Source organism: Microtus pennsylvanicus, chromosome 1, assembly GCF_037038515.1.
Source record: "Microtus pennsylvanicus isolate mMicPen1 chromosome 1, mMicPen1.hap1, whole genome shotgun sequence".
Taxonomy (NCBI): domain Eukaryota; kingdom Metazoa; phylum Chordata; class Mammalia; order Rodentia; family Cricetidae; genus Microtus; species Microtus pennsylvanicus.
Window position 1 is genome coordinate 123,812,248 of NC_134579.1, and position 24,587 is coordinate 123,836,834.

Below are 24,587 nucleotides of genomic sequence, written 5' to 3' on the forward strand. Positions count from 1 at the left end.
GGCTCTTAGGGGCTCTTGTCTGGGTCTGAAGAGCCTAGAGAGCATTGTCCCCTGCAGCGTACAGTCAGCTATGACAAGCCTGTACATTTATTTAACTTTTAGTAAAGTCAAAGAAAAATGTATGGAAGCTTCCTGCTTATCGTTCAGCAGCCGGAGGGAAGGCAGAGGGAAGGTGGGCACAGGCCAGAGCCCTGAGACACATGGTCACACGTCTGTTTCTCTTGTGTCACTGGGAACGAGGCAAGGAGACACCACCCAAGCCTGTGCCTTCTCCTCGCAGATTCACTGCAAGGAGCCCAGTCCACACGTGGTGCCGTTCCCAGAGTCTTGAAGCTGGGGTGAGGAAGCAGATTTGGGGGATGGGGGCTCCCACATGTGGTTTTTATTTAAGATGTCCCCTAACTTTCAGCACTGAGGATGGGATGCGGTTCAGCGGTAAAACACTTGCCGAGTAAGCGTGATCACCCAACACCACAGCAATGACAGCGCATTCCTGTCTCCCTACTCAGGAGGCAGAAGCAGGAGGCTGTCGGCCGCAGGCCAGTCTGAGCTACACAGAGACTCTTTCAGACAAACAATAAAACAAGAGAGGGTCAGCATCAAGCAGGGCAGTCCCTAGGCTACTTCTTGGGTCACTGATAACTTATTTTCCCTTTTTTTCTTTGGTGCTGGGGCCAGAACTTACTTGGGGTCTTGCAGCCAAGCCTGCACCCTAAATTAAGTAGGTCCCCAGTACTCTGGCGCCTGATGCAGTAACTGACCTGACTTAGACATGTTTTTATGGATGGTATATTAAAAATTTTGGAGTAAGAAAATTCTGGGGAAAAAAGGAGGGGGTATCTTTCCTTCTTTTCCTGGCAACGCTGTTGAGTCTGTGTGGGCTGGGGGAGGGGTACAAACTTTCCCTGGGCCTCAGTACCCTGGAGACCCTTCCTCTCATTTCTAAAGACCACGTGTCACACCTGGCTGGGCAGGTAGGGGAGATGGACGCTCTAAGACTCAGTCTTAAAAACTGAAAGTGTCCTCCGTCCTGAGGTAATAGAATGTTCTGGAACCACAAGCCCAGCTAAAGTCACTGTGGGTGGAGGCGTGCTGGACCTGGAGAGCGGCTTAGCTTTGCCTGGACTCCACAGGTGCCTCAGCCTCAAGAGCTGGCAGCTATGATGCCTCAGCCTGGAGTCAGTCTGCAGGCCCAGCTGCTGCACACTCTGCTGGAGGGCGCAGGGAAGCCTCCCTGGCTTTCTTGGCCTTTTTCTTCTTTTTCTTCTTTTTGGTCCCAAGTGATGCTGGGTCCCCATTGACGGTGCCTGCCTCCTTTTCCTGTTTCAGGCCTGTGGCTCCGGTTAAGTCAATGTCAGCCTTCTTCTTGGCTTTCTTTTTCAATTTCTTTCTCTCCGCCTCCTTCTCCACCTCAGCAGCACAGTGTACGGCTGACTCCTGGAGAATGTCCGAAGCAGACACAGCTGCCTCCCGGCACCGCTGCCACTCCTCGTCACTGTCGTCACTGCTGCCGGGGAGAGCAGCTGGATTAGCAGGAGACTGGATGGGACTCATAGCTACCTTGTCGCCTCTAGACCAGGTGGAGGCAGCCAAGGAGCTGGGCTCAGGGCTGAGGCAGACTCAGGCTCCAAGGTCAGCTTGTCACTTTAACTCTCTGACCTCAGCACTCCCATCTACAATGAGGACCTTGACAGCACCCAAACAGAGGCAAGAATGATACAGGGAGGAATCTGGCCCAACGCGTGGAGAACCTTAGCTCCCCTGAGAGGACCCTGTGCGCTTCCTGCTGGGGCACACTGCCCTAGGATCTGACAGGCTTCTTCCTTTGATCTGGACCTGACTCAGCTACTTCACAGGATCAGCCAGGAGAGGAGAGAGAGGAGAGGCTGTGGGCTCTCACCTGGAGCTGGGGGGCTGGCGTTTTCGGCAGGGTTTCGGAGGAGCTTCCTTCTTGTGGCCTCCGGGGATAGATGTGAAGAAAAGGCGGAAGCCTACAAATCGTGGGGATGGAGTCAGGATTGGGAGAAGCAGGCACTGACCCATCCAGCTGTCGAGGCTACAGTCTGTCCTCGGGCCCCCCTGCCATGTGCGTGTAAACTGAGGGCTGGCTTGCTCTCCTGTGGAGCCAGAGGACAGGGGGCTTGAGAGGCACCACCCACTGGCTGCCAAACCAGACAGTAAGCTTCAGAAGCTTCTGAGGACTTTGAGACAGCGTCACTCTATGTAGCTCTGGCTGTCCTGCAGCTTGCTACGTAGACCACGCTGGCCTTGAACTCACAGAGGTCCACTTGCCTCTGCTTCAAGTGCAGGGATTAAAAGTGTGTGCCACCACACCTGGCCTTTAGAAGCTTCCAGAAGTCAGGAGTTGCATCTCTCACCTGCGGCAGCCTCCAAAGAGGCTCAAACATAGGACAGGATCAGACAGAGTAGGCGGGAAAGACTGTGGGACAAGAAGGCAAAGCGCTTCTGCAGGTACCGGAGCTAGCTCACTCTGGGAATGGGTACCATAATGCCTGCCTCAGAGTGTGGGGAGAGCAGACGTAAGAAGAAACCACGGCGCTCCGTGCACACGGTGGACCTCCCCAGGGCAGTGTCCACCAGCGCCTCAAGGACTCACCGTCCTCCGCCTCTGCCACGGGCTGCACCTCTGCCTTGCATGGCTTCTTCCACACTTCTGAGACAGCGATGGAGCTAAGGGAGAGCAGGTGCAAGACTTAGGATGACATTTTGGGTAGCAACAAAAGTACCTTTTGGTTTTAAATCTAAAAACTTTCTATTTCTTTTTCTTTTGCTGGGTTTGGAGCACAAGACTGTAAGCCCAGAACTTGGGAGGGCGAGGCGAGAGCATCTCGAGCTATAGCGTGCTCCTGCTCACCTGTCCAGCATGGCTCCCAGCTTCTTGGCCACAAAGGCTCGGAACTCAGGTGTGGTCTGAAGCTCATTGCCATCTTCGTCATGCTTGTTCACCTCGCGCCTGTAACACACGGAAGGCCATCACTTCCTGACAGCTTAGAAGCTGCCCCCACAGGAGAGGGCCCACGTGTCTTGTTCCTGCTGCCACCCTGTCGCCTAGCACCTGGAACACACAGTGACTCAGAAGCTTCTGTCCGAAGCACAGTACCTGTGGCTTGGCTTGGACGCCGGCACCTGTTTACCTGCAGCATCTGTGGAGCGAGGAAAATGAGGTGTTTAGTTTACAGAGGGGACGGTGGCAGCATGGGCTAGGTACATTTTAGATGATTTACACGTTTGGCTCAAGGGTGTTCCCGGCCCCGCCCATTTCCATTTGGGGTCAGAGACATGTAAAATAATATGGCTAGAGTCTAAAAACTAATTCCTTTTTTGAACCCAGGTTTTGTTACATAGCCCAGGTTAGCCTTGAGCTGACGCATGACTAATAGCTGATGTAATGGGGGTTAGAAAGAGGGTACAGGTCATCTGGTTCCGGAGGCCCTGTTAATGTTTAACAAGCAAACCTAGTGTGTTATGAGTATGGTTCACTGAACGTCTACTATATGGGGAGTAGGCTGTGGAAGAAGAAACTGGCTTTTGTGCGGATCACTGCGGATGCTGATGGTGGGCAGAGCAATGAATGGCTGAATGACTATTAATAACCAGATGCCCCACCCGCCGTACAGCTCAGACAAGCGTCGGTGTCCTCAGAGGTCTTACATTCCTGGTGAAAACAGATGCTAAACGACAGTAACAGTATCAAATTGGATAACAGCAGTGTATAAAAAGCACAAAAGAAAAAGACAGGAGAGGCGAGCACAGTGTGTGTGGGGGGCTCTTCCTCCACAGGTGGGCAAGGAGGGCTTTGCGAGGTAACTGATGGACAGAGATCTGAGAGGGGAATACCTGGAGAGTCTTCCAGGCAGGGGGAAGCAAGCTGCTGAGGCAGGAACCTGGGGTGCTGAGCAGAGATAGATCGTGGGGGCTACATCACCCAGGCCTCCCAGGGAGGCAGTGTGAGGACTGCAGTTTTGAGAAAGACGAGTCAGTGGAAGAGTCAAAGCCTCCAGTGATATAAACTGGTTTAGGTTTTTATAGCATATCTCAGCAGGATGAGACCAAAGAGCCGAAGGGCAGACTGAGATTTGCTCATATCACTGAGGACTCTGAATACAGACAGTGTAATGATGGAGTCTACATGGCGGGGCGGGCTCGCTGTGTGGGAGAGATGCTGAAAGATGCCTCTGAGAGTCTGATGTGGACAAAGTGAAGAGAATGGTCACTGATGGCTCCCAGAACAACGCAGAGCGTGGGGCACTGACTCCAGGGCCACCACTGTGTCTCTGTCACTATATGTTCACAGTGTGCCTGCCTGATACACTCTCAAAAGCCTGATGGCCCTGGATGTGGATGTCTGGGAGATGGACACCTGTCTTCCATAACATGAAGTCACGAAGAACAGCTCCCACTATAGCAATGGCAAAGTCCTCCCAGGACACAGAAAAAGGCTCCAACTCCGGACCCAGGGTGAGCCATTTAACTTCCCAAGTTTTTGGTTTTTACACCTATAAACTGAGGAAATTACCTCCCAGAAAAGGTAAGTCAGTTCACCAGGCACTTGCCCCCGGATCATGGTAAAAGCAGAAAAAGGATTTCTGATCTCCACATGTGTACGGGGCACCTGTGTGCATGTGCACATGAGTACACGCACGCAAAATAAAACGCAATACAAAATTTAAAGAACACTTTTTGTTTGTTTGTTTTTTGAGACAGGGTTTCTCTGTGTATCTTTGGAGCCTGTCCTGGAACTAGCTCTATAAGCCAGGCTGGCCTCGAACTCACAGAGATCCACCTGCCTCCCGAGTGCTGGGATTAAAGGCGTGTGCCACCACCGCCCAGCTAAAGATCACTCACTTTTTAAAGGCTACGGCAGTGCATATGCACGCCATTAGCCCCAGAATTCAGGAGGCAGACACAGACATCTCTGTGAGTTAAGGCCAGTCTGGTCTACATAGTGAATTCCAGTCAGGCCACTAGAGAGAGACCCTGTCTCAAAACAAAACAAACAAACTAGACCAAACACCTTTCACAGTTGGTGTCATACACTTCGGTTTCATGTCGACCCCCTTCCTAGACTTGAAATGTTTACTGCTGTAGGTTGGTGTTTAGGAACAGACTCACTTGTGGGAGTCAATTCTCTCCTTCCGCGATAGGTACTGGGGATTCACACAAGTTGCAGGCTTGTGTGGCAATTGCCATCTACTGATCTAGAAATGGGTCTAAAGATTGCAGGAATGTTAAAGTAGAGAAGAGTGTAAATGATTTCTTTCCAACATTATATTGTGAACAAGACACTTCAGTGTATCTGTAAAAGATTGTAACGGGAAAGCTATAACAATATGGTGACTTCTGCTGCAACAAAGTAGCAGGTATTGTCAAACGACTGTGGCTTGTGGCTCACACGGATGAGAAAAAAAGATGTTAAATTTCATTTCGTATATAATGAATGTAAAGATGCACTATTTTTTCCTATTTCAAATCATGGGGCCTGTTGGATTTTCTAACCATGATTAAGAATCCCTATACTGGCAGATTTCGGATTCATTTCCGGTTTGCTAGGGATTCACGGTTAGATAGTCACTGTGACCTAGAATGGGGCAGCATGCGAGGGCCGGGAAAGGCAGGATTCTGAGAATACAGGACGGGGATGCAGCTCAATCATGGTTACCTTCCCAGAGAATGGCAGTAAGGACACATGCAGGAAAGCGCAGTCGGGAGACATTTAGGTCCCTCAGCTGCCTCCGCTGGAATAAAGGAATCGCCCTCCGCGTGAATGTGATCCCCAATTGGTCTCAGGAGCTTCAGAAAGACGCTGCGACTCCTACCCACCATCCATCCTTTCCAGGGCCCAGGGGAAGAACCCCGCTCTTCGGAGAGCCCCATACCGGTTCTAGGTTTTTCTGTCCATTGCGGGCGCTGCTCCAGCCCCCAGGCGGGCATCGCTGCCTCGCGGCATCGCTCCAACTCCTCTGCATCGCTGTTGCTACTGCTGCAGGTCTCAGAATCGCTCATGGCACCGTTGGGCGCCACCATCTTGAGATGCAGCAAAGAATTGTGGGGAAGCGTCCGTTTTTGATTTGCCCTTCCTTTCCACATGACCCACGTGAAGAAGGGACGCCCAGAGCATCATGGGGATTGTAGTTCACAGAACACCATTGGCGGTGCACGGTCCTGATAGATGAGCTCCAGAATGGTCTTCCAACCGCTTTTTCCTCTATATTTCTTGAATTATTGATTTTTTTTTGATGCAGGGGATTGCTGTGTAGAGGCTGGCCTGGAATTTTCAACCCTTTTGGTTCATCCTTCTGTGATCTGGCGTTACACGCACCCCTATGCTTGGCTTCCAGTCTTAACTGGATGGGGGAAAATGAGAGATATACATAGGGAACAATAATATTCTGAAGTCAGCTGGGTGGTGGTGGCACACACTTTTAATCCCAACACTCAGGCAGAGGCAGGAGAAGCTCTGTGAGTTTGAGGCCAGCCTGGTCTATAAGAGCTAGTCCCAGGAGATGTGTGTGTGTGTGTATGTGTGTGTGTGTGTGTGTGTGTGTGTGTGTGTGTGTGTGTGTGTGTGTGTGTGAAACAAGAAGGTAATGACAGAAGCAAGATAGCAAGATTAGTTCTTTTTAAGGAAAAATGAATTTATTTATGATTTGATGAAATCAGGAAGGCAGCTAACCACCTTTTAAAGTTCATATTTGATCTTAGGAAGATTGTTAACTATAGGCTTCCAGGGTCTTACATACTGGGTCAGAATGACTCTTGTAATAGCTGAGGCCTTGCCAGTTACAGCACAGTCTATAGTCCATAGATAGCTGCAGATTAGCACTTGAGAGTCTGTTTGCTTTTTGAACTCCCTCTATGATCTGCACATAAAGCGAGCTTCAAGATGGGTGTGGAACACTGCCATTTGGGGCCCACCCCCAGCATCTTAATTGTGGGGAACTGAACATGGAGGGTCATGAGAAATTTGGCAATAGTAAAGATTTCTGACTGTGCGTTTCAAAATCAAGCATGTGATGAACCTGTGATGTTTCTGGCGCTTGCATAACCTAAGTGCAGCGTTGACCACGTGATCTGCACACTGTACTGGATGTGTCTTCACACCACAGGGTGCCAATGGAGGCTGGAACTCCTTGGCTTAGCTTGCCAGCCATGAACCACAGAGTTCTTGCTATACACAGTTTTCCGCTCTTAGGAAGCACGGCAGTGCAGCTGTAGCAAACAAAGAATGCTTTTCCCTGCCATTCCTTAGCACATACCAAGTCAGTGCATCCCTGAATTGCTTTCTAGAAGAATACTTGTTGTAAAAGTTGCTAACTTGGGTTTCATTAGGAAAAAATTGTTGACTTTTGTGCTGAGTTTAGGGCAGCGTTTCCAACAACTTCCGAAACGGCCTTAAACATGTGCCTGTTGTTTTGTAGTGTATTTCTGAGAAGAGGCATTCTCAGCATTGATGGTTATAGAACAAAATATTGATCCGCTCTGACAAACATCGAAGTTCTGTGTCCTGTTGTTGGTTGTTTTGCTCTTCTGGCTTTGGGGACGAGGCCGCCACCCAGCTCCCAAATAAACCCACACCCAGAGGCGTATTCTTTCTTGAAAAGGCCTCTGGGTCTTTTCCTTTTCTTACTTCTGCAATCTTCCTTTCACTCTTACTCCGTGGCTGGCTGGGGGGCTGGGGGACTGGGGGTTGGGGAACTGGGGGACTTAGTGGATGGCTGGGGAGCTGGGGGGCTTGAGGGCTGGGTAGATGGCTGGAGAGCTGGGGGGCTGGGGAGCTGGCCCCCAGTGTCCTCCTCTCCTTGTTCTCTTGCTCCTCCCTCCTCTCTCGTTTTCTCCTTCTATCTATTCTCTCTGCCTGCCAGCCCTGCCTATTCTTCTCCTGCCTTGCTATTGGCCCGTCAGCTCTTTATTAGACCATCTGGTGGTTTAGACAGGCAAAGTAACACTGCTTTGCAGAATTAAACAAATGCTACACATCTTTGCAGAATTAAACAAATGTTAAACAGCATAAGCAAATGTAAGACATCTTAAAATAATATTCTATAACAGTGTCCCTCAGTATCAAATGTTTAAGAAAGATTTATATAAAAGTGAGCAAACATATCCATCTCATTACCATGCAGAATTATTTTTGTGTTTTTTCATGTGTGTGTATTTATGCATGTTTATGTTATGTGCACATAGGTGGGCATGAGTGTGGAGGTCAGAGGTCAACCTTGAATATTTTTCCTTAGGTGCTGTCTGTCTCCCATGATTTTGTTAAGTCAAGGTCATTCACTGGCCTTAAACTCATTGAGTAAGCTGGTCTGCTAGCCAACAAGTCCTAGGGATTTGCCTGGCTCCTTCCCCGGAGTGGGATTACAAGTGTGCATCACCATGCCTGGCTTTTGTTATGTGGGTTTAGGGCATGGAACTCAGATCATTGCACAGCTAAGCACTTTACCCCTCTGCCCTTTTGAGATGGATGCACACGTCCCCGGCTAGCCTGGAGTGTGCTGTGTAGACCAAGCTGGCCTTGAACTTACATTGCCCCTCCTGTTTCTGCTTCTCTCATTAGGATTACAAGCATATGTTTGTAATTACACCTGCTTGCTTCAGTCTTTAGTCAATGGCAAAATTATACACACGCCAAATAGCTTTTTATTTATTTATTTATTTTTTTGAGACAGGGTTTCTCTGTAGCTTTGGAGTCTGTGCTGGAACTTACTCTGTAGACCTGACTGACCTTGAACTCCCAGAGATCTCCCTGCCTCTGCCTTCCAAGTGCTAGGGTTAAAGGCATGTGCCACCTTGGCTTCAAATAACTTTTTTTAAAAAAAGATTTGTATTACATTTATTTTTTTGTGTGCGAGCGTACGGGCATGTGTGCGTGCATGTGCACAGACGTGGAGGTCAGAGGACAACTTGAGAAAGTCAGTTCTGTATTTCTTCTATGTGATTCCCAGGGGTCAAACTCAGTTTGCCAGGCTTGACAGCAAATACTTTTACCTCCTAAGCTATCTTGCTGGTCCCAAAGAGTTGTTTTAAAATGTATTTCTCCATGATTTGTTCCTGTGTTTATTTTGCCTGCTTATTTTACACACTTCTATGTCTGTGATAATATAAAAAAATATCCTTGAAATGAAAGCAGTCTTGAGTGGAAAGGTTTTAAAGGAGTGTCTGAGAGAAGGTTCAGCAGTTCAGAGCGCTTGTTGCTCTTGCAGAGGACCAGGGTTGTATTCCCAGCATTCCTGTCCACAACCCTCTGTCCACAACTCCTATTCTAGGGAATCTGACACCAACCTCTGAGGGTACCAGAAATGAACGTGGTGCACATACATACACACAGGCAAAGCACTCACACAATCCAATAAAATAAAAAAGCCTTAAAATTTTTAAGTGACCACCATGATCAGAATGTTTGACTCTCCTGCAAACTCCTTAAGAGATGGAGCCTTTGGAAATGATTGACAGGAAAGAGAGCCTTTATCACTGCTGTTAATGCTCCCAGAGCTGCCTTTCTCTCCTTCTACCACATGAGGACATAGTGAGAAGCTGCCATCTATAAACCAGCAAAAGGTCCTCACCGGGTGCCAGTGATCTTGAACTTCTCAGTAAGAAACAAAAGCTTGTTATTTATAAGCCACTGGATTTACGCTGTTTTGTTATAGGAGTCTAAATGCACCAAAAACAGTGACTTATTATTCTGGTCAATTTTTTTTTTGAGAAAGGGTTTCTTGTAGCTCAGTCTGGCCTCAAACCAGTAGTTAAGGGTAACTGAATTCTTGATTTTTCTGCCTCTGTGTGGGGATTAGAGGTGTTCGCCCCCACACCTGGTTTGGGAAGTCCTGGGGATTTCACAGGTGCCAGGTGAGTGCTCTACCAGTGGGTCTGCCTCAGCCCTGTTTGCTCCTCCTTCAAAGCACCTACAGGGGCTGGACTATGAAGTACACAAAGATACGGCTGAGTAGCCTGTTTACCCTTTGGAAAGGAGATGCTCTTCCAGGCCTGGAGGCAGAAAAACTAGGGATATATAGAGTATTATTGTTAAATTGCCCAGAAGGTTTTGAAAACCAGTTATAAAGTGGACTTGAAGCTATGGTAAGTCCACCAGAAAACAGATCAAAAGGGAGCCTTTGATAGGTTTTTTGTTTTTTGGGTTTTTTTTGTTTTTTGTTTTGGCATAAATCCAATCACAACATCCTTTGACAATGAAAATGAGGGGTTTTTGGTTTGCATGTTTTTGTTTCTAGACTATTATGGACAGTAAACTTTGAGTCAGGGTCTCACTATGTAGCCCCTGACTAGAACTCACAATGTAGACCAGGCTGGCCTCCAACTCACAGAGATATACCTGCCTCTGTTTCCCAGGTACTGGGATTAAAGGTCTGCTACCATGCACAGAGGGGATTTTTAAAACATTGTCTCATCCTCAATCTCTGAGACTTTGCCTCTTTTCATCTGTTTTTTTTTAAACCTTCATCAGTCCCCAGAGTTGAGAGGCCTCTGTAGAAATGAATAAAAACCACTAAAATGGGAAGAAATAGAGGCTGTTTATTCTCAGTTTGAAAGGGATTTGGTGCCCTACCTTGCTTTTGATAGTCAGAGGCCGGCACAAGGGGGGTGGGGGCAGGGAAGGCTTCAGGTGTGCCCTGATGGAGGTTGAAGATGAGGCGACCTGAAGCTGGATCCGTGTAATTGGTTGAGAAGCCTTTTGGCTTCCTCTGAACAAGTTAAGAGTAAACTACCAGTTACTGACCAAGCCCTGATAGTGTGCCCATGAGGCCTGCAGCGGTGGCTCCAGAATTCCATTGTCACACAGAGTGCCTGGCTATTGTCTGATTGCATACGACTTCACATCCTTTCTGGTCCCTTCCTGGACCACCCCAGCGGAGGACTGGAAGGAGGGGTGACCAGGCTGAGTCTCAGAGTGAGCAAAAATCCAGAGACCTTTACAGAAGAAACTAGCTGGGTGCCAATGGAGCTTTCCCCTCCCTCTTCTTGGACAGGTTGAGGGTGACACTGTCTTGGATGTCATAGGATTTAAAGTCAAACCAGTCTTGCAAGACATGGCCCTGGAACTCCAGCTGCTGCTCCTGAGTTTGAAGGCCCTGCCGATCTTCAATCTGCTGTTTCAGGCTCAGGACAAATTCGAGGGGGTGTATGGCGTAGGCGTGGCTCCTACCATCTGGGTTTTTCACAAAGACCTGGATCTCGGGGGAGATGGTGTCCAGAAGGCAGATGTGGATGTGGGAGAAGATTCCGTAGTAGGCGAATGAGCAGTGGCTTCTGAGGAGCTGCCGGGGGCCACCGGGCTCCTGAAACGACAGGCGCTGCAGGCCCGAGTAGCCCCGGCTCCGTCGGATTTTCTCTTTAAGCTTCTTTATGGGTTCATAAGGGTTCACCCAGAAGATTAAATCGGAGTGACCCCACTGCTCCACGGTCACCTGGATATCTGGTGCTCTCTGCAAGAGAGGAGATGAGGTTAGGGTCACATTTCTGTCTGATTACCTGTTAATTCCCTTCGCAGATTCTTCTTCGCCATAGCAACATCGGCTTCCTCGTCACTGTCGTCATCAGCAAATGTGTGGGAGCGCTCTGTGTTTATAGGTTCTGCGCTGGGCGTCTCCCAGGAGCACAGTTGCAGCCCCGTGAAGCTGGGTCTCCTCCCACTCGGTAGACAAAGTGGTCGCCCCCGCCCACTTAGAGCTCAGTACTCACTGCAGGGCACAGCAGGGTTTTGAAGGACTCTAAGCTTGGGCTTGTAAAACTTTCAAGAAAAAAATTCCTACAGCCCAGCGGGGCGGGGGAAGGGGTGACATATATGTGTCATTCCAGCACTCGGAACGGGGGAATTGTGAGCTTGAGAGAATCCTAGGATACGCAATGAAGCCTTGTTTCAAAAACCCCAGGGGCACACACTGGGTGGTGGTGGCATAAGCCTTTCATTCCAGAATTTTGGAGGCAGAGGTGGGCAAAACTCTGTGAATTTGAGACCAGTCTGGTCTAGATGGATAGAGAGCTCCACCAAAATCAGGGATACACAGTTTTCGTAAACAAACCCCAGAGGCATACGCTTTTCCTCCTATCCACTGGTTTATTTGGCTGCAGCCCCTCGTTTTCTGTCTGCGCCTTATTTTAGAGCCTCTGCTCTAGTTTCTGCCACCAGCAGCTTTTTGTTCTCACATATATACTGCTCAGCCCCCTCCTATTCTTTTCTCTTCAACCTGGAGTATCTGGGAAAGATGGATGGATGGATGGATGGATGGATGGATGGATGGATGGATGATAGAGAGATAGATAGATGATAGATAGATAATAGATAGATGATAGATGATAGATAGAGTGTGTGTGTGTGTATGTGTGTGTGTGTGTCAGGGAGAGACACACAGTGTACCTGTGGATGGCAGACAACTCTTGGGAGTCATTTCTGTTCTTCCACCATGTGGGCTTCAGGGATTGAACTCAAGTCGGGCCTCAGGCTTAGCCGCAAGCCCCCTTACCCATGGAGCCCTCTCACCGGCATTTATATCCCGTCTGGTGCTTTAGGCTCACCTCCAGCTTAAAGTTCCTGCAGGGACTCTTGCCTGGTGATTCTAGCTAGTGTTCACTGTCTGTTTCCAGAGTCTCATTAAAGACCTAACTGAGCCTTTGCTAGCAGGTTTTGCTGCCTATTAGCACTGTGAACTTGATTCATTGACCTAACCCCTCTGCAGCCTCAGCTTGTTCTCAAAAACGGAAACAGCAGTACTTACAGTATCAAAGAGTAAAGATAGTGATAATGGTCAGCCGTCGTACAGAATTGTCCTGAAGGTCCCTGGAGACAGCCCCTGGACAAGCACTTTGCAAACTGTAAATGCGAGATTAGCACGCTCTTTGCTGCGTCAGAGGTGTACCAGCGTGCAGTGTGTCTGAGCACCTTTCATTAGCGGAGAGTCTCATCTCTTCCTGGAATCTGTCTTGCAGGTTTGTGCAAGCTTGCTTCTAACGGTGATACATTCATTCCTTGAGGACAAGGTTATGCCTCGGTTCTGACCTTCCTCCTCCCTCTCAGCCCAGCCCCCAGTCTAGTTCTGCCTCCTGAAGGCTGACTGACTGGAGCTATCTGAACTCAGCACACACAAGCAGTGATCAGCAATGTGATCTCCAGTAGGGGGAGAGTGTAAGGATGTGAAACTTAAAACCTCAAGGTTTAGAAAGTCACAGAGCACCCCAAGTTCATAGCTGGCTGGAGAATGGTGTTGCAGGCTTCTGGCTTCTGAAGAGTTGTTCCCCACAGGCACCCAGCTGGGGGAGCCAACACTGTGCAGGGGTAATGGTTGAATTGCCAGGCCACTAACAGTCCTGGGAGAAACCATTACCTTCACATTCCAGCTGGGGATCGGGGAGTCCCTGTTGTCATAGCAACAGTCCTGTTTCAGACACTGGTTGGCCCGCTGAGAAACTATGTCCCATCTGTACCCTTCTGCCACGTTGTGGGTGGGGTCTGCTGGGTCCAGGATGATGGGTCTGCAACACAGAGAGAGGATGCCCAGGCTCCTTCCAGACTGGGGAGATGCCTCTCAGTCACCGCCCTTTCCCACCACTGAGCATCTCTCCATCCCCCAGAGCTGTCAGCCAAGGAAGGCCTCACAATACCACCGGCAAGCAAGGGTATGGAGATGATGAAGTTTTGGAGAAGATAAGGTTGCTGGATGTATCCTGGAGCAATACCAGATGTCTGCTCTGGCAGGGAAGTCCTCTCGAGGTTATGAGAGGCTGCACAAGCTTGCGGCCAAATTTGCTGAATGGCCTTTGATAACAGTGACACCACCAACATTTATCGATTGCGTTTGAAACACTGGGCCAGAACCCAAGTGAGCCTGTTTTAACCCTCCCCACAGGTCTATACGGCTTATTCTTACTATTATTGTCATCCCCGCTTTGGGGTGAAGGAATGGAGGCATAGACCTTAAGGTCTCATGGTTGGTAGAGAAGGTTCTTAGGGTTCTAACTCTACTGCCTCAACAGGAACAGCTCAGCTGCCTCCAAGATGTCCCTCCTGTATGCAAACAATGAATGATTAAACATTACTGGCTTAAGTAAAGTCTGGTGGCCTCTGTGACTCCTTGGGGGAGTGCCTGAGGCAGACTCCGTGTCCCTAAGTAAGAGGGACCCTTTTCGTTCCTGGGGCTTGGGGCTCACGAGTGGTGACTCTAGCCCTGTGGTAGACCGTGAAGCAGCTCCTGGGCTGAACTGCAACCCTGAACTCCATGCCTGCGGCTCCAAGACCCCCCCACCATCTGCTGGATAATGAGGAAGCAGCCCGTGCTGTCCCACAGGCCGTCTCAGTCCACACCTAACACCAGTCTCTCTGCTTTTCCTGCCAGACTTGCTGAGAGCAGTGGCCCAGTACCTTTTTCTCTTGAGCTGCTTTCTGACGAAGTCCGCGATGACTGGGTTCTGCAGGTTGTAGTACTTGGTCCAGTAGATGCAGATGAGCTCATAATCCTGCAGCAACTCCATCACAGTGGCAAGCCCTTCATCCAGTCTGAAGTTAGCATCCTCCTGGGTGCCTGCTTCCCAGGCATAGACAGTCAGTAGTTCCAGGGCATAGAGAGGGGGCAGGTTGGCCCGGGGGCACTTGTCTCTTACATACTGCAGAGGGGGAGGGAGACGGAGAGGGATGCAAAGATTAAGTGTAAGGAGGGCATCAGGTCCAGGGGCAGAAAGTCCAAAGTCTAATTCTAGTTCTTCTACCTACTAACTGTGTGACTTGGCCAAGTCGCTTTCCCTCTCTGGTCCTTGGTTTCTCCATTTTAGGATTAAGGGCCTAAGTTAGTAGACTTCAAATTATGTTTGAGCTCAAAATTAGGGGAATATAATTTATTTTTGAATCTCTTGTTCTTCCTGTGTGCGTATGTGTATGTATGTGTGTGAGTGTGTGTGCACGTGTGTTTGTGTGCGTGTGTATGTGATGCATTTGTATGTATATGTGTGTGCATGCATGTGCATGTGTGTGTGTGTGCGTGAGCGTGTGTGTGCATGCTACAGTGTGCTGCAGGTATGGAGGTCAGAACTCAGTTTCGTGTAGCTAGTTCTTTCCTTCAACCTTTACATGGGTTCCTGGGGTCAGGTTAAATTCTAGCTCCCAGGCTGTGTTGCAAGCACGCTTAGCCCACTGAGACATCTCACCAGATGGATTTGAAATCCTTTTTGTATGTATAAGTGTGTGACAATACATGTACATGGGCGTGGTGACTAGAGATCAGCGTGATGTACTCCCTCAGTCACTGTCCTCGGCACATTTTGACACAGGCTCTCTCGCTGAACTTGGTGCTGTGGAATATTAGCTTAATGTGGATTACATTCATTTCTGCTGTGGAACATTTGTTTAATGATGCAAAGACGTGTTTCATTCTTTTATGTTGCATTTGTTTAACTCTGTGAAGCTGTGTTACTGCGCCTGCCTAAAACACCTGACTGATTGAATAAAGAGCTGATCGGCCAATAGCAAGACAGCAGAAAGAATAGGTGTGTCTGGCAGGCAGAGAAAGTAGGAGGAGGAAAAGAGGGATAAGGAAGCAAGAGAGATCAAGGAGCGAGAAAAGAAGGGGCCAGTCCCCCAACCCACAGTCACCCAGCTTCCCAGCCCCCAATCCCCCAGTCCCCAGCCACCCAACCCCCAGCCCCCCAGCTCCCAGTCCCCCAGCCCCCAGCCCCCAGCCCCCAGCCCCCAGCCCCCAACTCCCAGCCCCCCAGCCCCCAGTCCCCCAGCCCCCAGCCCCCAACCCCCAGCCTCCCAGCCCCCCAGTCCCCAGCCCCCAGCCCCCAGCCAGCCACAGAGTAGGAGTGAAAGGAAGATTACAGAAGTAAGAAAAGGAAAAAAGCCCAGAGGCAAAAGGTAGACGGGATAATTTAAATTAAGAAAGCAGGCAAGAAGTAAGCCAAGCTAAGGTGGGGCATTTATGAGAAATAATAAGACACTGGGCGGTGGTGGCGCACGCCTTTAATCCCAGCACTTGGGAGGCAGAGGCAGGCGGATCTCTGGGAGTTTCAGGCCAACAAGAGCTAGTTCCAGGACAGGCTCCAAAGCTACAGAGAAACTCTGTCTTGAAAAACCAAAAATGAACTAGAAAGAAAGAAAGAAAGAAAGAAAGAAAGAAAGAAAGAAAGAAAGAAAGAAAGAAAGAAAAGAAGGAAATAATAAGCTTCCATGTGTGTGATTTATTTGGGAGCTGGGTGGCAGGCCCCCCAAAGAGTAAAGAATCCATAAACAACCAACTACGTGTGTGTGTGTGTGTGTGTGTGTGTGTGTGTGTGTGTGTATGACAGATGAGCACACTGATTAGGAAATAACCCATCTACGGGTAATCTCTTTTTCCTTATGCCAGAATAGCAAATTTATGGAGTGTATTTGAGACAGGGTCTCACTGTATAGCCCAGACTATAGTCCAGGCTGATCCTCTTGCTTCAGTCTCCCAAGTCCTGTGGTTACAGGGGTGTGCCATTGCGCCTCACCTTTATCTTCGTGTATTTTTATTTTACAAGAAGACCACTCCCACTACCATGAGTGTGTGCGTGCGTGTGCACATGCTGGAGTTGTTTCTGACTCCTCCTTTCTCAGTTTAGATAGCTCTACACACCCGGCTACGTTGACATATGCTGGGTACTTCTCAGATGTGTATTTACCAAGGCTGATTCGTTCATGATGACCAGGACACTCAGAAACAACCATCACCGAGAAGCAGAATAGTGAGTGGATTTCAGGAAATCTTTCCTCTCCTTTGTCTTGAGCTTGTTGGGTTTGTTGTTCACAAACCCCAGGAGCAGAGTCAGCCGAAGAAGACCGTAACTATAGGCTGCAAATGTCCCAGTGTGGCAGAATATTTGCTCAGTTATGCAAAGATGGGCTGCCTTTGTTTAATTGTATAAAGATGTGCTGCTGTTTCACCTTGCCTGCCTAAGGAACCCAACTGGTCTAATAAAAAGCCGAATGACCAATAGCAAGGGAGGAGGTATAGGTGGGACTTCTAGGCAGGGGGTGAAAGTAGGAGGAGAAATTTAGGCTCGAAAGAAAAGCAGACAACAGGGAGATGCCATGGGCCAGACAGACAGAAACGGAGGAAGAAGGAAAGTAGGACATACGGAATGAAAGAAAAAAAGGTAAAGAGCCCTGAGGCAAAGCATAGATGAAGAGAAACATTAAATTAGGTTAGAAGAGCTGGTGGGACAAGCCTAAGCTAAGGCCGAGCATTTATAATTAATAATAAGCCTCCGTGTCTTTATTTCAGAGCTGGTTGGTGGCTCAAAGAAAATGCCACCTACATCCTAGCTTTCTCCCGCTCTTCCCCTAACCTTGTTTTCTCTTGAGGCCCCCAGCCTGGCAGCCCCCTGACCTGCTGGTACCGGTGTTTGGCCAGCCACAGAAAGCTCTTGAGCCCCCCCCCAACCTGGCAGCCCCCTGACCTGCTGGTACCAGTGCTTGACCAACCGCAGGAAGCTCTTCAGTTTAGTTGGCCGATGCTTCACGAAGTTTCTCTGCAGCTCGCTGAAGGATGGAGAGAAACTTCCAGGGTACCCATTAGCCTTGATCAGATTCACATAGACCTCAGGGGGTAGCGGAGAGTTGGGACACGAAGGCCCTGAGGAGAGTGGAAACAGAGACCGAGTGAAGATGCTGGAAGCCCTGGGGGAACCAAGTAGTCATTTGGAGAGGACCTGGTCATTCTGTGTCCAGGGGACTTGAGCCCTGAGTGAAGGTCTTTCCAGTGAGATTCATATTCTCTCTCCCGCTATGCCCATTTCTTGCTCTCTCTCTCTGATTTGTTTTTATTTTTCCAGGGCAGAATTTTGCTGTGTAGCCCTAGCTGTCCTGAAACTCACTCTATAAACCAGGCTGGCTTCGAAGTCATAGAGATCTGCCTGTGTCTGTCTCTGCCTCCCGAGCAGTGTGGTTAAAAGTGTGCGCTATCACCACAGAACTTTTCTGGTGAGGTTCAAAAAAAACAAAACAAAACAAAACAAAAACAAAAAAAACCAAAAAACTTCATTCTTTAAATTTTACTTTGGTGACTTCTTCCATAGACTGACCTGGCCTCAAACCCTTAGCGATCCACCTGATCCTCTCTCCTGAGTGCCGTGATGAAAGGCATCCTCCACCACACCCAGCCTGGAGGGCCAGCTTTGGCGTTCTCCGTGTTTCAGATTGTCCCTGGATGTCCCCAACACTTCCAGCTTTCCTTAATGTCTGTTTTATCAATAGATCTCTTTCTAGAACATTGGTTGGAATCTGCCGCTATTCGTAGGGAGAACCGAGTGCTGGCCACCCTGTGATGACTTCCTTCCCACTTCTAACACCCGTGGAGCAATGACGCACATCCTGTAATCAGTGGGAGTTGGCGCACAATACAAAACTCTTTAGAGTTTGGATCTGGAGATTTATGTATTTTTTTATATATCCATGTGTGTGCATGTGTATCCATGTGTGCCTGCATGAGTTTGTATGTGCACAACACACATGGGTGCTCAAGGAGCTCAGAAGAGGGCGCTGAGTCCTATGGAGCTGGAGGTTCAGGTAGTTGTGAGCTGCCACGTGGTCACAAACTAGGTCCTCTGCGAGAATCTCCCTGAAGCACTGAGCCATCTTTCCAGGCCTGGTTTGGATAGTAAGTCTTCCTGAAGACACACGTGCTAAAGGTCTAGCTGTCAGTCTGAGGTGCTGTAGGGTGGAAGCAGAACCTTTGAGGGGTGGAGACTAGCGGAAGGATGTCAGGCCATTGGGGCCACCTCTTAAGGGAACACAGAGACACTTCTCTTCTAGATTTCTCCCCCCCTCCCACCACTCCTTCCTGAAAGGTGAGCAAGTCTCTTCCTCCATACATTGCTCCACGCTATCCTGGTGTGTTGGCCAGAAACAACAGGAAGGAGCACGTGATTGGTTGCTGAAGCCTCTGACACCGTGAGCCCAGCCCCGCCCGGCTTGCCTCCTTTTAAGTTGCTTGTCCTGGATGTTTTGTCCCAGGGTGATGAAGCTTATGGACATCAGACTGGGGTCACTGGCCTCAGAGTAAAACATGGTGGATAGCAAACACAAACAAAACAGCAGGTGTAGGTGACTTAGCCGCCTAACTCTGAGGCTGCCCCCAGTTAATGGATACACTCTGCAGGGCAATGGGGCAGTGAGTGAGGTGGAGGAGGTCTCTATAGTAATCATTCGAGTTCTGCAGAGGCTGAGTAAGGCATTAGTGCTTTCCCCTTTCTGTTTTAATTCCCTAATGAAGTGCGTGTCCCCTAGACCTGCCCTTGCCACAGGTCTGCTTCTGGGAATGAAGTGCATGTCCAGACACAGCAAGTATCGTGTAGGAAGGACTCAGTTCCTGATCTGATCCTTTCCTGAACATTCTCTGGTGTTTCCTCAGCAGAGCTCCTCGTTTTCCACTGTGGGCCGTGTGTTCACAGTGTGCCTCTGTGATAAGTTTCTGTTTCCCAACTCCGAGTGTGAGTCTTGAGCACACTGTGGCAGCTCAGCCCCAGCCCAGGACGTGGGTAGGATGGAGCAATGCATGTGGCCACCAGACGCAGGGGGTAACAGCCTCCTGAAGCTGGCAGGCTGGGCATGTAGGACTTCTGTTCCCCTTACCCAGGGCTCTGTAGGCAGGCACAATGGTGACAGAAATGGGCTCCCAGGTCTCCCTTGTCCGGACAGTGAAGATGAGACCTCTGGGGACTCCTTCGGTCACTCCCAGGTTACAGAGCCCAAGGTCCAGCAGGTCTTGGCAATAGAACATCCTTTTCTGGATCAGACTCAGTGCGGCCTGGTGGTGCTTAGCCTCTTCCTGGAAGCTGTGGAAGCAGCTCAGGAACACCACCAGCTCCACATCCGTGGTACTCCTAAGCACTGTGCCGTTCCCGAAGGAGCCCACCTGCAGAAGACAGAACTCTGTCATCCCAAGGCCCTCTGCCATGCGCCCAGCAACCTTGGGGCCCTTCACACAATAGATCCCTTTAATAAATAGTCCTTCCGCAAGGGCTAGGAGAGAAGCGCTGCCGTCCCGTGTCACGGGGTAGACAGACGGAGGATAAATTTGGTGCTCGGGAGCTCTGGCTGCTGGCACCCAGCACCAGGCTTCCTTATGTTCTGCTTTCTGATACAGGGTCTCCCTGCGCAGTCCACAGCCGGCCTGGAACTTACTGTGTATCTCAGGCTGCCCTCGACTCATGATCGTTCTGACGGATTCAGTCTCCCAAGCAATGGGACAGATGTGCCCCCACCATAGCAGCCCTTGTTTATCCCCTGATCGCACCATCCACCTTTGGAGACTCAGTCTTGTCCAACCCAGGGAAATGCCCGCCCCAAGGGAACAATGACAGAGTATCCCTAATCTGAACACTCCAAAATGTTCAAAATCCAAGAGTATTTTAACGCCGCCACGAGTAGAAAATTCCACACCTAATCTCATGTGACCAAAAATATTGTACAGAATTGCCTTTGGGCTATATGAAAACACGAATTTATGAGTAGATCTGGGTCCTATCTTTTTTAAAGATTTATTTATTATGTGTATAGTGTTCTGTCTGCATGTTTGCTTGCAGGCCAGAAGAGCGCACAAGATCTCATTACAGATGATTGTGAGTCACCATGTGGTTGCTGGAAATTGAACTCAGAACCTCTGGAAAAGCAGCTAGTGCTCTTAACCACTGAGCCATCTCTTCAGCTTCTCGGTCCTATCTTAAGATATCTTGTTATGTTTATGTAAATAGGTCAAAGCCTAGTGGGGGGGGATGTCTAAACCCGAAACACTCTGGGCCTTGAGGATCTGATAAGGGGCTCCCAGCCTGTAGAATTATCTACTGCACAGGCTGCGAAGCAGTCATCTTCAGCCATCCATGCTCCCTCCCTTAAATTATATTTGGATGAATCAGGGAGCCGCCATGATGGTAGGCAAGCTCTTTTGTATTAGAACTGTATGCCTAGCCCTGCCCTTGAATCTTATCCCTGATTTATCTGCCGTGTGATCATTAGGAGCCCGAAGTCCATCATGAGTGAAATGGAACGCTGATGCAATGGGAACCATTAGAACACAGCGAAGGTCAGTTAAAACGCTGAATGCCAAGTGCTGGGTGTGGGGTCCTGTGTCCTGGATGTAAGCAGTGGTGTCTCTTCCTTTTCATCTAGTTGACTCCCCAACTTACTAGACATCAGTCACCCCACCTCTTAATGGCGGGAGACTGAACCATTTAGTTTTTTTATTTTATTTATTCGTGTGTATGAGTGTGCGTGCGCACACACGTGCGTGCCACGGCACACATGTGGAAGGTCAGAGGACAATTATTGGGAGTTAGTCCCTTCATTTCACCACGTGGGTTCCTGGGATTATACTTGCGTTGTCAGGCTTGGTAGTAGACACCTTCCATACTGAGCCACCCTGCAGGCCCCTGAACCCCCCTGGCGTACAAGGCCCTGCATCTCTCCGGCTCACCTCTTTCTCACCCCATGTTGGTTGACCTGGGACTGCTGGTGGAGGGTCAGTCTCCAGGTGTCTACCTTTCCTGGTCAGTGCAGTCACTGCAGAAATTCCGTCACAGGCTGAGCAGCCCCAGTGTGCGGCACCAGCAAGGCCATTGAAGGCATTTCTCTTTTCTAATCACCGTGGAGATGGCCCGTGACCCATCTCCCCAGCTAGGAATACTGAGGCAGTGGAGCAGAATCTGCTTGCAAGGTCTCCCAGCCAGACAGGGAGTCAGAGGGAACATCAGACGACATGGCCCGTGGCTCTTCTTCCTTACCATCCTGGGATGCTGTCCACGGACCTCACCCTGCTCCCAAGGAGCAGGCACCTGCCATCTTTATTCTCCATTTTTTATTCTGATCCCAGCATTCAGACTCGGTATTCCTACCCTGAGGGGAAGGACGGCAGCTTGATGCTGAACGTTGGCAAAGGTCGTGTCTACACTGCCCTCTCCCTTCCTGATCCCTCTGCAGGACGAGCTCTCCCCCTTTCCTAAACAGCTTAGAGCAGACTTCATGACTGGCCGCTGCTGAAATTGCTCACACCTGATTGGTTAGATGAGCATTCAGTCATGTGGAGAGCTCAGCACCCCGCCCGCCCCTCCGCCCGGAATTCCAAGGGTGCAGAGAACGAAGGCTTTGAGTCTAAGGTTCATTCTCTGTGGGCCTCACTCTTTGGGTGTGGCTATCATTTAGTGGGTTAGGGAAGGAGAACTGTGGCTTAGCCGGTAGCATCTGTTGCCATCAAAACTCATACTGTTTGTTGACTCTTCTGCTTCCTAGATACTTTTTATTCTACCCACTGCTTTCTCAAGTTTGTCAGGAAGGGAGTGGTCTGGAGGATGGCCTTGCCCAAGAGAGAAGTCCCATGCACCAGAAAGAAGTTCTAGACAAATGTCACAATGAAACCTTTATGTCTAAGAATTTCCCCTGAGAGAATTTTTAGGCCTCAGTGTTGGGCAGTGGGAGATGATGTTTGTTTGGGATGCTACAGTCAAAGTCACACAACTGGTGAGAGGAAAAGCCCAGAGACAAATCCGGGTCTGCGTAGTGACAGGGCACAGACTGCCACTTCTAAATCACATGTCTGGGCTTTGGAGACAGGATTGGTGCAAGGGAGGCACAGAGGCTCCCAAGAGCAAACGTTAGCGCCTTAGGCTCGGAGTCCAGAGTCCTTATTCTAACCTGGATGTGTGTGGCGTTTGGATATGCCACCCTCTCTGTGTGTCAGTCTCCATGTAAATGAACAATCTGCTGAGACTAATTCTCCAAAGTTGTGTGCATGTATGCTTGTATGCGTGTGCAGGCCAAAGGTCAACCTTGGGTAACATTCCTGGGCTGTCCATCTTGGTTTTTAACAAAAGGTCTTTTACTGTGTCCTGGGGCTTGCTGATTGGCTAAGCTGTTGGACCAGGGATTCCTGGTGATTCTCCTGTCTCTGTCTCCGCAGGGCTGGAATTCTCAGGAGTGGAAATCGCACCCAGGTCTCACCCCTTCCAGGTCTGCCGACCTCTGCCTATCTTGAGCTGTGATTCCGGCTAGCACAGGGGATGGATGAGGGAGCTGGAGGAAGGATTTGGGGGGGGATTCTTAGTGAGAATCTTGGGGCACAGTTTGAGTATTCAAATTTAAATCCCAGCTCTGAGGCCAGCTGTGCAGCCCTAAGCAAGCCACATTGCTCCCTCAGCATCCATTATAAAAATCTTCCTATTATCAAAAAGTTAAAGAATGGACAGATAGGAAAAAATACAAAGATCACCCTGGCACCCAGCACATCAGAGCCTGTCACATCTGTGTCTGTCTGTCTTTTGTCTGTCCAGAGCCTCGAACATGCTAGGTTTGCACTTGAGCACCGAGCTACTGCTCCGCATTTGCTTCATCTCAACAGGCATAGCACGTGAGGCCCCCAAAAGAAAGACTCCACCCCAGCAGATGCTGTTGGACTTGACAAACAGCAGTCTGCTTACTAAATGTATCCCATATTAAACATTTACCAATCGTTCCCAAACACACACACTTTCTCTTTCTCCTTATCTAAAACTTGTAACCTAGGCTGTCTTCCTACCCATGATCCTCTTGCTTCCACCTCTCAAGTGCTGAGATCACAGGAGTGGACCCCTCATATCAGGCTCCCTAAACTGTTTCTTACAGACTATGCGCCAGGATCCAATGAGAGGCCTCACATTGCGTGTGGCCATTATAACTCGTACACCTCTGTTTGGCTCGTCTGTAAAGTGGGAAAAAATTGTACCTCACGGAGCATAAGCCTTAATGGGAGAACATTAAGGGTTAGGCTACTGCGTTCCCCAAAGAGGGTCTGTTATTAGCTTCTTTACCAGCTCATTCTGCTCATGGCAGTGGCTGCAGACAGGGAACTGGGGTATCCTGAGATGTCAGTGTGAGCTATGCGCTGTGGGCTGAGGCCCCGGCTTTGGGTTTTGCCTGTCTTGGCTGGGAATGAACGGTCAGTCTTACCTTGACCACTTTCAAGACCTGCACATCCCGGGCCAGCCCACGCTCTCCACGGAAGTTCTCCCGTCTCAGGAACTCTTCCACAGTCCTCACAGTCTCCAGCACCTCGTCTTTCCATTCTCTGGTTGGCTGCAGCCGCTGAGCCACAAAGGAGTCCAACTTGGAGGCTGGGAAGCTGTACAGCTCCTGGGCCAGTGCCATGGCCGCCCCCACCACTGAAGGCTGCCGCTGCAGGGTTATATAGCCAACTCCCCGCACACACCTCCTTTTTTAAGGCGGCTCCTTCCCAGCTGACCTCTAGCATCCTGCGGTGAAAAGAGTGGGGAAAGAGAGGAACAGGGAGCAATGGGCTAGTTGGGGGTCCCCTTCTTGGAGATTTATTGTCACTGGAGGTGTGCTGGGGGATGGGAACTCAGAGCTGGCAGGTTGGAGCCACCTTAACAAGGCTGGCAGCCAGCCAATTTCTGTGCTGTAAGTTTCGATTCTCAACATTTGTAGTTTCCCTTTTGTGACGTGTGTAAACTGAAATTGGCTTGAGCTTGACCTTTTGGGGACACCTTGTCTGGATGACTCAGGCCAGCTGCCCGAACCCATTATGGTTTGGAAAGAGAAAGGGGCTACTCAT

At 49.5% G+C, this 24,587-nt stretch overlaps 2 protein-coding genes across 5 annotated transcripts; both read right to left on the reverse strand.

Annotated features, from left to right (window-relative positions):
* Nucleotides 1-69: 69 nt before the first annotated feature.
* C1H12orf43 (chromosome 1 C12orf43 homolog) lies at nucleotides 70-6,063 on the reverse strand. Of its 2 annotated transcripts, none has more exons than XM_075982530.1 (6): nucleotides 5,898-6,063; nucleotides 3,122-3,164; nucleotides 2,876-2,974; nucleotides 2,618-2,691; nucleotides 1,901-1,991; nucleotides 70-1,507 (listed from the first exon to the last, which is right to left on the reverse strand). In XM_075982530.1, exons 1-6 carry the CDS (start codon nucleotides 6,043-6,045, stop codon nucleotides 1,180-1,182), a joined length of 783 nt encoding a protein of 260 aa, XP_075838645.1. In that variant the 5' UTR covers nucleotides 6,046-6,063; the 3' UTR covers nucleotides 70-1,179. The 2 variants fall into 2 exon arrangements, with proteins under 2 accessions (XP_075838645.1, XP_075838655.1); XM_075982540.1 differs by having other exon boundaries at nucleotides 70-1,504; nucleotides 5,898-6,056.
* A 4,472-nt stretch (nucleotides 6,064-10,535) lies between these two features.
* Nucleotides 10,536-24,202, reverse strand: Oasl (2'-5'-oligoadenylate synthetase like). Of its 3 annotated transcripts, XM_075982552.1 has the most exons (6): nucleotides 23,966-24,202; nucleotides 19,622-19,904; nucleotides 17,449-17,624; nucleotides 14,396-14,637; nucleotides 13,362-13,509; nucleotides 10,536-11,465 (listed from the first exon to the last, which is right to left on the reverse strand). In XM_075982552.1, the coding sequence occupies exons 1-6, from the start codon at nucleotides 24,161-24,163 to the stop codon at nucleotides 10,965-10,967; spliced, it is 1,548 nt and encodes a 515-aa protein (XP_075838667.1). In that variant the 5' UTR covers nucleotides 24,164-24,202; the 3' UTR covers nucleotides 10,536-10,964. The 3 variants fall into 3 exon arrangements, with proteins under 3 accessions (XP_075838667.1, XP_075838677.1, XP_075838687.1); XM_075982562.1 differs by lacking the exon at nucleotides 19,622-19,904 and having other exon boundaries at nucleotides 10,826-11,465; XM_075982572.1 differs by lacking the exons at nucleotides 10,536-11,465; nucleotides 14,396-14,637 and having other exon boundaries at nucleotides 13,365-13,509.
* Nucleotides 24,203-24,587: the final 385 nt, after the last annotated feature.